Source organism: Syngnathus acus, chromosome 3 (genome assembly GCF_901709675.1).
Source record: "Syngnathus acus chromosome 3, fSynAcu1.2, whole genome shotgun sequence".
Lineage (NCBI taxonomy): Eukaryota > Metazoa > Chordata > Actinopteri > Syngnathiformes > Syngnathidae > Syngnathus > Syngnathus acus.
The window spans coordinates 6,639,819-6,656,604 of NC_051089.1; the positions used below are offsets into that span (position 1 = coordinate 6,639,819).

General features: G+C 43.6%; 2 protein-coding genes and 1 long non-coding RNA gene across 6 annotated transcripts; all 3 read right to left on the reverse strand.

Annotated features, from left to right (window-relative positions):
• Positions 1–238: 238 nt before the first annotated feature.
• On the reverse strand, positions 239–13,729 carry esrp2 (epithelial splicing regulatory protein 2). 4 transcript variants are annotated; one of them, XM_037247962.1, is made up of 17 exons: positions 13,590–13,725; positions 13,265–13,417; positions 12,725–12,853; positions 8,907–9,020; positions 8,269–8,383; positions 8,060–8,155; positions 7,685–7,739; positions 7,347–7,457; positions 7,129–7,261; positions 6,509–6,551; positions 5,361–5,662; positions 5,068–5,295; positions 4,799–4,997; positions 4,081–4,267; positions 3,497–3,692; positions 1,828–1,928; positions 716–872 (listed from the first exon to the last, which is right to left on the reverse strand). In XM_037247962.1, the coding sequence occupies exons 2-16, from the start codon at positions 13,394–13,396 to the stop codon at positions 1,842–1,844; spliced, it is 2,127 nt and encodes a 708-aa protein (XP_037103857.1). In that variant the 5' UTR covers positions 13,397–13,417; positions 13,590–13,725; the 3' UTR covers positions 716–872; positions 1,828–1,841. The 4 variants fall into 4 exon arrangements, with proteins under 4 accessions (XP_037103859.1, XP_037103857.1, XP_037103856.1 ...); XM_037247961.1 differs by having other exon boundaries at positions 13,265–13,725; XM_037247963.1 differs by lacking the exon at positions 13,265–13,417 and having other exon boundaries at positions 13,464–13,720.
• Positions 9,665–12,718, reverse strand: LOC119120768. The gene is made up of 2 exons (XR_005097575.1): positions 11,679–12,718; positions 9,665–10,672 (listed from the first exon to the last, which is right to left on the reverse strand). It is a non-coding gene; the product is annotated as an uncharacterized LOC119120768 (long non-coding RNA).
• Positions 13,730–14,536: 807 nt separating the features above from the next.
• LOC119120767 (C3a anaphylatoxin chemotactic receptor-like) lies at positions 14,537–15,795 on the reverse strand. Its single transcript, XM_037247968.1, has one exon. It carries the CDS (start codon positions 15,719–15,721, stop codon positions 14,678–14,680), a length of 1,044 nt encoding a protein of 347 aa, XP_037103863.1. The 5' UTR covers positions 15,722–15,795; the 3' UTR covers positions 14,537–14,677.
• Between the last annotated feature and the right edge of the window lie 991 nt (positions 15,796–16,786).

A 16,786-nucleotide genomic window follows, 5' to 3' on the forward strand; every position in this document is an offset into this window, starting at 1 on the left:
GGAGCCTATCCCAACTGATTTACACAGTGGACTGGTTGCCAGCTAAAAGCTGAAATAAAAATGACCAAAAAGCAGGCCAACATTTGAGCTAACTTAGCTTAACTTGAGCCGCACTATGTAGACATAGAAAAGGAAGTGGTCACTCATCAATAACATTTTTATTTTTAACACTTATTCACAATTCTTATATATATATATATGGCAAAGAAAAAAAATGAAAAAAGAAAAAATATATGTATATATATATATATATATCTCCTCCCTTATTGGAGGTTTAACAATAGGAGTGCTAGTGTTGCACTCTGGCTAATCTAGGCGCATTGTGGGGCAAGAGTGGGGGGGGGGAAACAAAATCAGTAGTTTTGTCACACAAAGTCAAAAAGTTGCCTTGTTGTCCTTAACGTTTTCATTGGAGCTGCAGAGTCCAAATGGAACGCAAAAGTTGGTTCATCGCACGTTTGTTAAGCAGCAATATGAAATCCGGAGGCGAGGTCGGATGGCTCCAATTGCAGAAAAGCGGGCATTCAAAACACCCTCCTCCTTCCACTTGACTGTATGGCTTTTGGCTGCTCAAGCTGGCACAAAATAATTGTTGATTTGGATGACATGACAAAATAAAAAATAAAATAAAAAAAACAAGTGCAGACAAATGCTTTGGTAAGAAGGAAGCAGCCATGTACACGCGCTGGCCAAAATGCATTTGGAGTCAGTCAGTTGCAGAAGGCCAAGTGGACCTGCTGGCCGTAGAAGACGTGACTGGAGCGCTCGGCCACAGCCCGGCACGCCGCCTCCTCGCTGGGGAAGGTGACCAAGGCCTCACCGCTGCACTGGCCGTTGAAGTTGTACAGGATGAGGACGGCGTCCGGCTGGAGCTGCGCAGCAAGAAACAAACTAAAAAAAACTACACCTGCTCATATGTCTCGATATTTAGGTTCCAATTTTATGCCAAACACCAGAGGGCGCCAGCGAGTGTGAGTGAGGATGATTTCACACGCCTGAGACGAGGAGGAAGGGAGGAGATGGCAATGTTATGAGAGGTCATTTTGATCCCAGAAGAACACAGCTCAGATTGATCTATTTGGGTTAGTTAACTAGCATGCTTTCTACAGCAGCGAAAAGGAGAAAAGAAGCTGGAGGCGACAGGACAAACTGCTCCCAAAAAGTTGCGAAGTAACACGCCAAACACATGCATGGTAGGCCGATTGAGAACTCCAAATTGTTTGTAGGTGTCATCGTGAGCATGAATGGTTGTTTGTGTATATGTGCCTTGCGATTGACTGGCAACCAGTTCAGGATACCCCCCCGAAGTCAGCTGAGATAGGCTCCAGCGCGCTCGCGACCCTCGTGATGAAGTGGTGTAGAAGATGGATTGATAAATAAATGCTGTACATAATAGATTTGTTTTTTTTAAACTTGCAGTGGGTAAAAGCATTTATCAAGATAATCACATGCAGGGTTGTTTTGCATCAACTGCAGCGTATCAAGCATCTATTCGGCTTGACTAGCGAGGAAACTGATTCATGCAACCAAGACATAAATTAAATTATGACTTTTCCAACGCAACAGCAGCATGCACGTCAAGAAAATATTAAAAGGTTATACTGGTTATCATAATGTATATATTTTTTGGAAAACCAGCAAGGGCCACTCCTCGTTTATATTGACGGGAGGGACCCTTGCAGCTTATTCAGCAATCAACACTCAGAACTACTCTAAAAAGCAGCAAGGATTCATTTGGGGAAACATGCAAGCCAGCAAGCTGAGTCAGAGAGCACAAAGAGCGAAGCAACGCGGCGTCTCGTCCCGCGGGGGTCCGAGACGGCTTACCTTGGGGTCAGCCCCTACAGGCAAAGCCATTCTTTGGGCTGAATCAGACTCCTGGCCTGTTCGCTCATCTGAACCAAGCTGCCGTACTCCTCGGGGGCGTACTACACATAGCATGGTAACCAACACAGTCAGCCTGACACTCATGCATTTACTATTACGTGAACACACACACACTAAATGATGACACTCACACTGAAAGAAAGAAATTAAACCTGCAATGTAAATCCAGTGGTACCTTGACTTACAAGTGACCCAACTTAAGAGTTTCAGTAAGAGTGATGAATTATCCAAATAAGAGCTCAAATGCTTGCTTTAAAGTGTTTAGTGTTCCCCATTGAAATTAAAACTATGAAAACAAAATTGCACAACCTGTAATTTATCAAAACATTATTTGTGAGTCTGATAATTTATGGCTAATATCCATTCATTCTCTGCATCGCTTATCCTGCAACAGAAAGGGAAACAAAACTTTAAAACCATTTAAGCAGCAGCTACTTGAACTGAAAACTATTCTTACGTATATATTGGTTCTCAGAGAAACAATGTTACTGCCGTTTACCGAGCTGAGAAATTCTTCATTTTTGAATGTCTATTTTACTGCCACCTGGTGGCCGAAGCCGAATGTCGATGGGAATTGAAGCATAAATTCTCTACAATCTATTTATTACAATTTTGTTTGTTTTTATCTGTTCTGCATAGTGCATTTTGTCCTTGTTAAAAAAAAAACATGCTACAAAGATGTGCCGTTTTCATCTCAATGGGGAGTGATGATTTGCATGTGGTGACAGAATGCATTGAATTCATAAGTCAAGGCACAACTGAACAAGATCCTGTGGCCAATAGTGATAGGCATATGAGCAAAAACAAAGACACAAACGGAAAGGTTGTTAGAGTCGGTAAGTGAGAGAAGCTTTGGGATTTTTTTTTTTTCTTTGACTTCTGTGTAATTCCTTTCTAAAAAAGCAAATTAACCAATTCATAAAATGTTGTTTGTATCTTCTTTAGAAAAAAAAAAGATTAATTTAGATGAATGAATTGTTAATACATTTCACTTAACTTTCAGGGAAGCTGTTAAATGAATGGCCAAATATTACAGGACTCCTGATATCAATAATGGCCTGATTAAAGAAGTGGCATGTGGGTGAAACTATTCCCATCCCAGGTCTTCCATCCCATCTACTAAAAATATCATCTTTAAATCTCAAGTTTCATACTTGAAACAGCGAAAATTATTTTCATTCAAAATTAGTTGAAAATATAGTGAATGTCACATTATCCACAAGACTAAAATAAACAAATCCATAATTTAAAAAAAATAAATAAAAATTATCCCCATCCCTAATCGCTGAGACTCAGAAGCAAAGTCAGCTATCACACACAATTCAAAGAGAGCAGAGGCAAACACCAAGAACAAAAAACCCTCCACCTAAAGTCCAGCCACCCTTTCTAGCTGGTCAAGTCAAACCTCACAACTCCACCTCAATCGGCCTGGCAGCAAAGGATTATGGGAGGCAAAGAGGCACTTGAAACCAAGAGCGCAGTGACAACACCAAAAATCACATGGCCATCGTTCACACCAATCTCAGCATCAGCATGAAGACCTCGACTAAAACCCTCACATCTCTTGAACACACTCGTGCGGCTCAACGTGGTAGCAGCAGAGACTGACCTGGTAGCCCTGGAAAAAGCTGAGGATGTCTTTGACGCCGGTGTTGTAGGGGAGGCCCTGCATTCGCACCAGAGCTCCAGGTTGGGGCAGCACCGGAGACGAGGCGGCCGCTGCCGCCGCGGCCGCATGGTGAGGCTGGGCCACCACTGATGGGGAGGTTGCGAAGTAGCTCATTGTGGAGGGGGACACTGGGGGGCTGGAGAGAGAACCAGGCAGTTTAACAACTTAGTGGTACTGCTGCTCATTCTGTTCATTATTTCAGGAAGTTGACAGGATGTACCTAGCTCAAACAAAGCTTGGGAAACACTGGATAGTAAAAAACAGGCAGTGTTTGTCAGTAACCAGCAGATGGTGCTGTTGATCCAGCCCCATTGCTTGGTCAAAACGCACATTGACACTTGCAAAAATATTAGATTTTTTTTTAAATATTTTTGTGGAAGAAACACTAGTTAAAAAAAAAAAAACCACACAAAAAAAGACTTGTTCTACAGAAACCTATACATTACGTAAAATATTATCTGTATCTAACCATAAGAGCTCATCAAGACAACGCTCATAATTGAGCAAAAAGGTGACAGGCATACCTGGGATAGTAAGCTGTGTAGTTCATGTTCATGTAGAGGTGAGGTTGAGGTTGGTAGTAGGCCAAGGCGGGGCTGTGTGTGGCCTGAAGAGGTCTGGGAGCGGCCAGCAGGGGGGGCTGGTAGAGGCCTGCCTCTGACAAGATGGCAGGTGAGGTGGGGAAGGCGTAGGCTGCAGGAGGCGATAAACCTAAAAGAGTGAAGGACAAAGATCCATTTAACAGCAAGCACCTGTTGAGTCTACTTTTCATGAGAAACTTCTCGAATGATCATTTCTTGATCAAAACGGGGATTTTAATCACTTTGCACATGCCTGCTATTTTATTCATAAAGCTGACTTTGTCCATCAGGCTGCCATTGTCACAAAATAAACAGTTAAGTGGCAGCATGGGCATATTTACATATAAACAGCTGCGATCGAGTCAGAGGCTATGGGCACATTGAAAGGACGCCATAGAACCTCGAGGACAGAAACAGTTGGAGAAAAAAAAATCCAGCTACCAATCTAATCTCTACCAGAGAGAGAGAGAGCAAAGGGCAAAGTGCAATTTGCCTCTATGCAGTCAAAAGTGGCATCCTCTCTTCAGAATCATTCATTCTGATTTGAGAAATGAACCCACAAATTGGTACCTGAATCTTAAGGCAATTTACAGTATGCAGGCCAAAATGATTTCTTTCAGACTATCACAATAGTTTGAAGTGCCCAGCAGACTCGACTTACAGGGGAGTTTGCAAGGCGGTGGCGAAAGGCCGCTGCGGTTCAAGGTTCCGCCCATCAGTACAATGCTCATCTCCTCCGTGGAACACTGGAACACCTCCACGTAGCGGTCCTTCATGGTCTTCTTGTGGCACTTCTGGGACACCATAAAAGCCTTGTCCGGGGATTTCATCTGAATGAAGGCGTCTCCCGAGGGTCGTCCCTGAGAGGGGAGCCGAGCAATCAGCTTTGTTCTTAAGTCCCGTGCTCACGAGGTCCAACCTCGGTCTCACCTGCTGGTTGAGGACCATGTGGACTCCGTGCGGTTTGATGTCAGTCGTGTGCTCGCCCATGAACTCCAGGATGTCTTCGATGCCGGCCGTGTATGGCAGGCCGCGGAGGCGGACGCAGTCGCGAGTGCCGCTGGCCGTCGGGAGGAAGGGCGGAGTGGCGAGGACGGGGACTATTGGCGCGGCGGGCAGCGTGGATATCAGGGGGGTCGACAGGTAGCGAGTCAGCACCTAGCAGACACAAAAATCAGTGTGAAGACGAAAGCAGTGGTCAGTTTTAGACCATCTTAACTGACCTGTTGCACCTCAGCAGCAGTGCTGCGAAAGAGCTCGATATAGCGCTTGCCCAGGATCTGCCTGTGCTTTTTCATGGCGTTTTGGGCGTACTCGTCGCAGGAGAAAAGCACAAAGGCATCGCCCGTTGGTCTTCCGTCTGGGTATTTCACAAACAGCAGACCCTCTGCGCCCTCTGTGACCGGGCTCTCGGGACCGAGGAAGTCCAGGACTTCCTGTGTCGTGGCAGTGAAGGGCAGACCTCGCATGCGGATGATCACCTGGTTTTCTTTGGACAGGAACTGAGTCACCTCATTTGACGTGCCTGGAGATCAAAATGAAGAAGCCTCTGAGCTTAGCTATCATCTGAATGAGTGTATATACTCTAAAAAGCACTTTTTCTACAGTCTCTTGACAGCTAAGCTTTACTTGTTGCTTCTGTATTTGATTTTACACTGCAAAAATGGTAACTTGAAAAAAATATTTACATTTTGTGGCGCATTCATTATTCCGGAAGGGTATTTTGTTTTGTGATTGTATCACTTTTCATAAATGATGTAGTTTGCTTGAAGTATTTACTTAAAGGCCAATGTGTGACAGTCTACATCGATCTGCGCTCGTTCCGATTAAAGTCCACTGAATTTCTTTGTGAGCTATCTCTCTCGTGTTACGCGTACGCCGCGCACCTGAGGCCCTCGGCCCCGGCTTTGTCTCTTCACACCCGCTTTGTGTCAGCACTGGACTGCACTTTGCAGCGGTCGTCAGCCTGCTCCCCCCTCAGGGGAATGTGGACTTTGAGGTTGAGCAGAACAGGTGAGGGTACAATTTCTGTCCCACTAGTCTGCGAGGGTTGAAGAGATGAGGAAGGGTGCGCAATGTGGAATGGAGGGGAGGGGTGGGCTTAGCTTCTCACAAAGCATCTTTTATGAGTCCAAGATAAGCTGCTGGAGATCACTGGGATGAGACAGGCACACAGGTAACAGGAGAAAGCTAAAGAAGAAACCTTCCTTTACTGCCATTAAAAGAATCACTCTTTGAGAGACGTGTGGGGGGGGGGGGGGCTTGTTTCCTCAGTTAAAAACTATTTAGAAGACCTGCACCAAAACAGAAAGCTTTTCACAATGACTCCTCATGCACGCAGTGCAGAAGGTAGAATAAAATTCAATCTGACCTCCTGCAATCTTGAGGAATTCCTCTCCTGTGGCCTTGTAGACCTGAAACAACAACAAGGAGGAAATGTGAATTTAGTCATAAACCGGAAGATTGAACACGCTCTGTATAAATCGGAGAGTGTTTTATCATTGTTTTGCCACACAACTGATGCAGTAGATATTAAGGTGGCGACCATCTGCGTGGTTCCTCCCAGAATATTTATTACACCACAAGTCCCGACATGCAGAGAAAAAAAACCCGACATAACTCCAACCAATAGAAGTTAAACAGCGAGCCGAGCTAACAAAACAGCCAGTAAAGGAGCCTGTGACCAAAGAGGAGAACTTTGCAGCCTGCACAAGAAATGCATGACCACTCTATACACGCCTCTTTTTCAACAGAGGGCCAAGCTGACCTGTCAGCAGCCTGTTAGGGTTGCTATTCGAGACAGCATATGGGAGAAAATACAGGAACCACGACAAGATGGTGGTCTAGTTTGACTTTTCACAGTGATGCAGCAGAACTTGAGGCTTGTTTTGTTTTGGACAAGCTATTTCACAATCTCAAACTGCTTATTAAAGACTTGACAGAAAAACAAAACACTATTACACGTCCGGTGGAATACGCGTTCAAGCTGACCTCGATGTAGCGGCTGCCCATGTGGTGCTTGTGGCGTTCCAGTGCCAAGTCTCTGTGTTCCGAGTTGATGAAGCGAACCAAGGCCTCGCCATTCCTCCTGCCCTGAGCATTGAGGCATAAGGCCACACCCCCTCTGAAACATATTAGCATCTTTCAAATCTGTTCAACTTGCTACCAACATGGTCTACTTTGTGCAGAATCCAGACAGTTTCACTTACTTGGCTATATTGAGGCCTTTGAAGAAGCGAGCAATGTCTTGGTCTGAAGACTGCCACGGAAGTCCTCGCGCTCTGATGATTGTCTCGTTGTCTACTGGCTCTGTCTTACTGCTGTGGGGGGGAGACAGCACGAGAAATTCTAGGTCACATCACGCTCAATGACGGTGAGTTTAAATGTCACTGTGGCGTGCGACAGATGGACAAGTGCTTGACAGCAAAGATTTAAAAGCTTTAATAACACGTGCTACAGTTTCTGCTGAAACACATTATGCCCCGCAGCCAGTTTCAAGGTGTGACAGTAACAAGACGTTTGTGTGTGGAAAGGCTTATAAACTTACCACGTGCCAGAATCAAATTTGTACTTCACAGTCTCCACGCAGGAAAAATTGTGATCTAATCAGAGAGAAAATCTATCAAAAAGACATCACACAGCTCAAGTTTACAACTGCTCAACGAGCAAGTGTACATTCTTCCTGTTGGGCTAGTTCTGCTAAAACAAGCAAGACAGGTTGTGTACCAAAAGTGACAATTACAGAAACCCAAACAATAAGGTGGTTAGCTCAGGAAGGTTAACAGCTATGTGCTAATTACCGACGACACTTCAATTATGCTCGACGGGTGCCTTTCTGCAAATGTCCGGATGCTCGTAGATCACCACATGTAGAAAGCACCACAAGTGAGTAGAGATGATGCCAAGGGTGGTGGATACTTACTGTAAGGCTCAGCCAGGATGCAGAGGATCAGCTGCACCATGCTCCTCACTTCCCTCACCCCCATCAGCTGCTCTGACACAGCATCGAGACCCACATCTGCACGCCCGGTTAAAGATATGCTACGGGTATTTCTTTGACCAAACAATCCCAGCGCACACTTGTTAGAGAATAAAAAATTCTCCGTAATTTAACAGTTTTGCAAAAGATACGTTCCAACATGGAAGCGAGCTCCAGCTTGTTTGTAGGCTCGGCGTTGGGGCAGCATTTTTCAAACTCTTTTCTCAAGTCCACAAATGAGAAGAAACACTCGGGAAGGATGAGATTCTGTGTTGCAAGAGACCACAATGATGTGCTCGGGCAGGCAACAGGAGTTCAACATTATAACAAAGGAACAGTGTTTTTTCTTTTTTCAATATATACCTAATATGGGATAAAACAACGTGTGCCAGAAGTGTGACGGTTTTGCGCATTGGTTTTACTGCTCGAAGGCAGAGCAACAAGTCTCTTCAGATTCAAAAACTTTTGTTCGATCTCTAATGAAAGTGCAACTGTCAAAAGTTTTATGTTCTCTTACATGATGTCAATCACACCTTAACTTACAGTCATGTTTTATTTTTGCAATGAGCTAAATCAAATGTGTACATTTACGTCCAATGTCATGGCTGTCAATCATTTGCTACTGGGGTACAAAAAAAGGAAGGAAAAAGAAAAGTATTTTATCTGGAACTTGATCAGCTTGCATCTTTTTCCGGCCCCTATCTCTTACTTTCTATTTCATGAACCAGTTTAAAGACAAAAAAAACAAACGGCTGAGTTGTTATTTTTGCCAGTGTGGGAACCCATTTACCTTTTTGGAAGCCTCGGGGTGAAGAGCCTGTCGGATGACAAGGGGACTGTTGACACAAAGAGTGTAAGAGCTCCTGTCGAGACACTTCAGTTCCGATGTCACTGACTGCTGGAACTGCAAAACCAAGCACAGACAAAAAAAACGTTGACTGTAATTTCTCAGATAACGATTAAGTATTACTTGTAGTCACTGTCAATAAAGCGAATTATTTTTGCAAAGGAGAAATAGCTCCTAGAATATCGTCAGATTGTGCAGAAGAGAACCGACACTGTATCTTGCGGTAATTGATTGACACGCTTATTTCAAAGTTTGCGTACAATTCATCTGCTGTGCAAACAGCGGTAACAAAGAGGAAAGTGAGAATTAACTAAAGATTGAAGGGCAGACAAGGGAAGGCGGTGCCATGTTTGTTGTTTGGATTGCATGCGTTTGTCGTCGCAAACGAGGCTCGTCTGACAGGTTTTACTGTTTGTGAAGCGTGGAAGGGGAGTGACCACGCTTATCAAGTGGCCATACAGGTCCAACCCGCCTTGTTTAAGCGATGCTAAAACCCGATCCTGAACGCCAGTGTCCTGCACAAAGATCAGATACACACTATAGTGTCAACCCGATGCTAGAAATTATTTAGTACCAATGTGAAAAATATAAATCCCACTATTACTTTGGCTACCTTTTTGGAGTCGATGTAAAGCCAATTCACACTACGACAACAATATATAATTAAATTGGTGGCGATTAAAACCGGTTTCATTTTTTTAATTTAAGGATTTATTGGATTTTGACCTAGCTTATGTTTCTAAGCTTACAATTTGGGTCTTAAGATGAGAAAAGTTGTTTCTCAAGTTCCCCTGGCCTGGGGAACTGAAAGGAATATTCTACCCTCTGAATCCCAACAGCTGCCATAGGCGACAACATAAATTAGGTCGAGTGAAATTGGCTGACAGGCCGAAGTCTCACGTGGCCACGGGCGACATATGACTGATAATCAGACGGCGAATGTCGCAGGTGCATGTTTGGACCCGTTTCTCAGCGTAGAAAATGCGGGGCCACGTGGCCAGGCCAAATATCTGCTAACAAATGAAGAGAGTAACATTTCGGGGGGGGGGGGGGGGGGGGGGGAAAACAAGTTTGGTTAATGATAAAGTTGTCAATAGAATACACTGGGAATTCCTGAGCTAAATTAGCTACAGCAGAATGCAAAGTTTTGGGTTGATGATCAATTATCACCAAGTGCAGATTCTGCATTGGTACATAGAGGTTACCAAAAAATATTTTTTTATTGAGCTTCACACGACAAGTGACAACCAGACAAGACTTCCTCATAACAAGGCAAGGCTTGCCAAATGATTAAGCGGGTTGGCCACATGCAAGTTTCTCCAGCAGCGGCGACACACCTGCAATTTTTCATTCAAACTGAACAAATGTGTTGGAGAGCTCTCTTCAGCGAGCATCCAGATTAACTCGACACATTTTCCCAACCTGTCTCAACAAGGACTGAGAAGAAAAGAAGAACGTAAAAAGAGAAGTAGTAAGCTGACTCGAACAATACAACCGCAAATTTCATTCCAACATGCTTGAAGCAACTACAAGGTATTTTCACAATTGAGGGGGAGGAGACGGCCTTTGAACGTGGTCCTATCACAAGTCTCTCCCCAGTGAAGTGTTTTTCAAGCGGAGGTGAGAGGAAGGCTGTTGCTGGTGGTTGCAACAAACTCCGATAAGAGCGTCAGGGTGTGTCATGGAAGTCCTTAAGTGTTAAAGGGCATCTAAAGAACCACCACAAAGGGTATTTATTAGACAAACAAACATTAAATATTGACGCTACTTTTATAATCAAACTTGTCACAACCTAACGAGACAGAGAGGGTATGCAGAGAATTTCAGGGCTAGAGTAAATTGAACTTCCAAATGTGCATGACATTTTTCTTTTTTTAAATAAATGTATATTTGATGACACTCCCAGCAGAGGTGATGCATGTTTGGTTTTAGTGACTTTTCGCATGTTGATTTAGGCTGAAATTCCCCGGGGAGTTAGTGTAACCTTTGCCACCTTGCAAAACAAGGTTGTTGTGTTTGTTGAAAGGTGGTAGAGTGATTTTCTTTCACCCTAAGAATATGTTGCATGATTCAACAAACGGGCTGTGACATGCTGCAAATACGCCAAGTTAGCAACTTTGAGCAATGCGACTGCAATGCGCGTTTCTAAAACGACAATAGATCATTGAAGTTGCATACATGTCAATGGCATATCTTAACAGTACCACCACCACATCTATCAGCAGAACAGGTTTTAAAATTTCATATGCTTGCGGTCGCTGTCAGTGATAAACTTGAAATTGTAAGTGTAGCGTGGATGGTTTGGTTGGAGTGGTACAAAATCATTTAGTGGTGCAGAATCTTATTATGCCCTTTCCTTGTCACAACTCAGTCAACACAAGAACTCGTTATTGTGTTTTGATAAACCAAACTTCAAGAATCTCTGGTTAAGAATGTAAAGTTGGGGGAAGATGGCTGACACTTTGGTTTTCACTGAATCAGAACAAGAGGACGGACCTCTTAAGTATTGCACAACATCAACGCAAATGTCAAGCAATATCATCAATTGCATTTTTTTTTTTTTTTTTTTTTTTTTTTTTAACTTCCCTTGGTGAAGCAGAGTAAAAACAAGCCACAAACAGACCAATGGCAAGAGATTAATGGGTGACACAAAGGAATGAAAAGACCCAAGTGATTGCTTGGGTTAATATTTGAAGGTTCAGCACACAAACTAACCTGAGGGAACCCTCCTCGATTGAAAATTTAACAGTCCTTGTGCAGTTCACTCTGAGTATGAATACAAAACAGCGCTAGCATTAAACCCATGAAAGCATGATCAAGACAGACTTTCAAGAAACCCTGACAAGGATGGAAAAAGGAGCACCCAGTGCAAACACGTTTGCAAAGTTGCTCAATTTATTTTGACAATTACTGTCCGCTCCCTTCTCCAGCTCAGAGAGAGGTGTGGTCGCAGGTAAACAACCCACCTTCCAGATGGCTGCAGGATGCATCAAGCCAAGACAAGACCGGACCTGCGATGACGCATAATCTCTAACAACCTGGGGCAACGCAAGATCCTGAACTTGTAGACACTTTCAGACGTTAGCGCCAACCCGCCTCCATAAAAGGTCATCGAGGAGATTTGCTGTTCTTGTATTAGAGCATAAACAGATCTGTGGACTAAAAGAGCCCTACAAGCGCCTCAAATTCCAACACTGTAAAGTGGGCACTAAGGATTTAACACCACAAAGTTCAAACAAGTTGAGGGAAAACCATCTTGTGAAACTAGCGAGTGAGGGGATGACAGCCTGGCTGCTAAAATAGTCATTATGATTTTGCATCAGTACATTATGAACATATTTAAAGTCATTTTTCCCCTTTTGCTACAAAAGCCGGTACTTCACATGTTTTTTTTTGCACAAACTACACAAGACCAGGGAACGCATGAAAACTCCACACAAAGAGGACAGTGGCAAGATTACTTTTGTACTCACACGGTTAATGCTTTCTCATCTTTAAATTCTAATTCTTTAATTTCTGAGTGGTATTATTGAATTTTTGGAACATTAAAATGCTATTTAAAACACTGCCTCTAGAGTTCATAAAGGTGGCAACATTTTGATTCCTGCAATTTCTTGATTACCTACAGACGATTGTTTTTTAAATAAATACATTCCTGGAAAAAATTGTGTCTCATTGAAAGGTTCCATTGCATCTTTGAGAACGTGCTGGCGGAGGTCAGCAGACGATTTTAAAACGCTCAAGGGGTCTTCCAGACTCACCTGCTGCAGAACGTTATCCAGGGGCTCAGCGTTGACAAGGTCGTCCAAACTGATGCCCGTCTCCTCTTTGCACTGATCTGCAAGCTCCAAAGTGTCTGGCTTGACAAGACATCTGTTTAGCTTGCCCACCTGAATGGAACAAACCTTTAGCATTTTATGTCTCGGTAACAAGAAACAACCTATTTAACAGGTTGGCCTCCCATACAGGAAATGGACAATTAAGAAATAAAATGACAACGTGGTTGCAAAGGAGATTTAATAGTCAAGAGCTGAGTTGACATGGTAAATCAAAAAGGTGTGTTTTTACTCCAAATAGTTCAAACCCAAGGAAAAAAAATAGAAAGCGAAAGCCCCCCCCCTACCACCATCACCCCCAGCTACATTTGACCTGCACACCTGTATAGAGGGTGTGCTAAATAGCTAGCATTAGCACACACCGTGTTGATTTATGTCAACCAAAAGTTAAAGACACGATACCGAATTAAAAGTACACGAACGCACAGTCGAGTACAAGACACTGGACGAAGGAACGGGCCGTACCTTTTTCTCACGTAGGTCCACAATTTGCCACACCAAGAGAATTATTTCCCTCTCATCCGAACCCAGTTTACCCCCATTTGCACCAGCTGTTGCCCCAAAGAACACCACCAGAGTATCACTGTGCGAAGCCATCAGGGACCACAAGGGTAAAAGCTACAATTAAAGCAAAGATTAAACTAAAAACAACACGAGGGTTCACCTTTTTCCAAGTGATAAGAAGAGCGAACAAAAAGGTCTGGAAACTCAATTGAGGTAAGAGTTAGAAAAAAGAGGGGAGATTATTTTCAGAGGGAGCCACGAAGGAGTTTGCGGCCAGTCACTCTACCTGTTGCTGTACTTGAGAATGTTCTATCCAGCGATACTGGTTTGACTGGTAAAGAAGGGTGGAAAGCCGCGTTTCGTTCACACGAACTCCATAACAAGCCTTGGAGGGTTTTTCAGGTTTTTCTTTTTTTTTTTTCTTAGTTACCTGTGTGTGTCAACCCTTGAGCCAGGCAAGTGCCGTAGGCGTCTTCTTATTGGCTGTTTCACAAAGGTGAGGGCGGGACAATGAGGCGTATTATGTTATCTGATTGGTCAGTGTCGTTTAATCAGGAAGTAGTAAGAAAAAAAAGGCTATGATAGAAGGCTCCATGAGGCATTCCAACCAATAATTAATGTGTAATTATTTGTATCCGTCTATGGATGTAACATTTCACACTTGAGAATGTCCATCAAGCATAAAAGTCATTATTGCTAAGATTCCCAAATTCCGTGTTTTGTTACCTCAACACAAATATATCTTTTAGACTCCACCTGTTTGTCCTGGATAAACCAATGGAGTTAAAGTTTCAAAGGCGCGTTTATACAATGTCACAATGTTTGACAGCTATCCCAAAATTGGATAAAAAATTTAAGCAGTCGGGGTTTGGCTTGTATTGGATGTCATTAGATATGCAAAGGTGGCCCTTTACCACGTTGAAGCAAACTCCATCATCATGTCTAGGAGTAGGAAGTAACCAATAAAAGAAAAGTAGTGCAAACACTGCCATCTACTGGTCATAACACTGATGAGAATAATTGTTGACAAGGAACTTGGTACTATTCCATCCCCCCTCTAGTTTTTATCTGACTTACACGGTGCTGTAAAACTTACCCAAAGATAGAAATAACAACAAAAAATGCTTTGACTAAAATAAGGCAGATTTTTTGACACTTTGAAATTTCAGTGTTTTATCTGCAGTCATTATGGTGGTTTGGGTTAACAGTCGTTGCACTGAGAGCTTAATATTCTGGTGGGAATCAAAATATGACTGTACTTTATTTCCATGGCAATACATGTACTCGTAAATAGTTACATTTCAGATGCATTAAAGTAAAAACAGGGATATATTGGTATGTACAAGCAGTTCCATAGAGTATTAGTTCACATGGCTATGATGGGTTGTTTTCACAAATGTTAGTTTGCTCTTTTGTCTCCGAGTCACAGTGAGAGCTGCTGGTCTGATCTGTTCTGTTCTGTCTCTTGGACACAAAGGAGAATTCCCTGCTGCCCTCACCTGGAGAGGTGCTGGAGATGTGCTGGAAGAGCTTCCCGATGCCCGTCTCCCGCAAAGAGCTGCGGAAGGAACGGGCGGCAAACATGTAGAGAACCGGGTTGATGGAGCTGCTGATAAAGACCATGGCTCCGCTGATGTAGGTCATGTTGTTTCGCGCATTCTCCAAATGCTCTCCGACCTGCGGGAAGGACGTCTCCGTGGCGAGGATAATCAGCGAGAGTATGTTTCCTATGTGGTAGGGTGTCCAGCAAATGGCGAACACCACCACCACACTGGCAATGAGAACCGTAGACTTGCGTTTGGACTTGAAGGTCATTTGAGTAATGCGGGTGCACAGGCAGCCGTAGCAAACCACCAGGATGGAGAACGGCAAAACGTAGCCTACCAGAGTCTCCAGCAGCACACACAGCAGCTCCTGAGTGGTTGAAGAGTACTGGTTGTACAAACAGTGCTCCTCTCCTGAATCCTCACCAACAACCCGTGTGAGGAGTGCGGGCACACTGAACAAGAAGGCCGCAGTCCACAGACACATCAAGGCTTTACTCAGGGCCTTTTGCCTCTTCCATCCGGCCGAGGCGAAGGGATAGCGCACGGCCAAAAAACGTTCCACGCTCATGAGGGTAATGAGAAAAACGCTGCCGTACATACAGGAATGGATCATGAAACCCATGACTTTGCAGGTGACCTCTCCAAACACCCAAGAGTGGACCAATGAGTAGATCCATAAGGGCAGGGTGACGAGCACCAGCAGATCGGCGGCCGCCAGGTGAAGAATCAGCACCACCGTGTGCGAGCGTTGCTTGACGTGGCGCAGGATGGTCCAAATCACCAGCAGATTTCCGGGGGTGCCGATCAAAAAGGACAGGCCCAGGATCACGCAGACCGCCACCATTCCACCTTCAAATTCCTCAGCGGCCATCTCATCCAGAGGAGAGAGCTCGCTCTAATGTGAGGTGCTGACACTGGCGTCTGCATCAAGAGCAAAAACAAAGTGCAGCACCAGCAAGGCCTCACTTCCTCTTTTTTTGCATGAAAAAGTGGGCAAGTTCCTGTAAAGGGTGACTCATGCTTTCACCATAAGATCAACAATTGGTTTAGAATATGCATTCATGCACATCAACTCAACATATTATGAAATGATCTCAAATTGCACATGACAGAATGCATGGGGAATGTCTTCTGTTGAATTATTGCTCACCGTATAGTACGAATTTGCTAACTTCAGATAATCTGATATACCAATTTTTCCTGATAATGATTAAGGGAAATGTGATTTTATGGTATGAGAGCAAGAACACGTAAACACTCCACGATTGAATTGACCCCCGCAGAGTTGATTCGAACACCTCTTCAGTGTTTGTGTAGCTCCACACTCACCAGAGTTAAGTCAACACTTAAAATAAATATTTAAGAATGGGAGAGACTACATTTTTAAACTTAGATTGCAACAGTAGACAAGTAAATCTTCTTAGAGACAGTCAGAGTTAGTTTGACTCTATAAAAGTTTGCCCTGACCAGGATTAAATCTTCTGTTCAAAATCAGTGGCGCTATACATAAACCGACTGATCCATCCACGACTCATAATGCAAGACAATAATTAGCAAAAAGTCTCTGCAAATAACAAAATACGGTCAAAAGGACATGAGTTATTTAACAAAACTCTGGAATGTCATCATTCTTTTCAATGCAAACAGTCCATCTTTCACTGTTGACCAGTCTCTTCTGTGAGTTAAATAACCTCATTGGCCCAAACTCTTTTTGTTTGAATGTCAATGTTTCCCCATGATAAGAAGGAAGGAAAGTAGGAGGAAGAAAATGGCGCTGACTGGTCTCGCTCAAAGTGAAGAAGTGCAGGTGCAAAAATGGAGTTGATCTAATGTTAGAATAGGCCTCTTTGGCACGTGATTGGCATGCAATTAGCTAGCTTGCCATTATCTTGCTATCTCGATCTTTCTAGCATACATTAAATAATTTAATTGAGAA

Coding starts and splice junctions, on each gene's coding strand:
- esrp2 (XM_037247964.1), bottom strand. CDS start 13,396: ATGGCTTCGCACAGTGATACTCTGGTGGTGTTCTTTGGGGCAACAGCT. Junction 6,552..7,128: donor TGGGCAGCCGCTACATCGAG/GTCAGCTTGAAC, acceptor TTGTTGTTTCAG/GTCTACAAGGCCACAGGAGA. Junction 3,693..4,080: donor TACACAGCTTACTATCCCAG/GTATGCCTGTCA, acceptor TTCTCTCTCCAG/CCCCCCAGTGTCCCCCTCCA.
- LOC119120767 (XM_037247968.1), bottom strand. CDS start 15,721: ATGGCCGCTGAGGAATTTGAAGGTGGAATGGTGGCGGTCTGCGTGATC.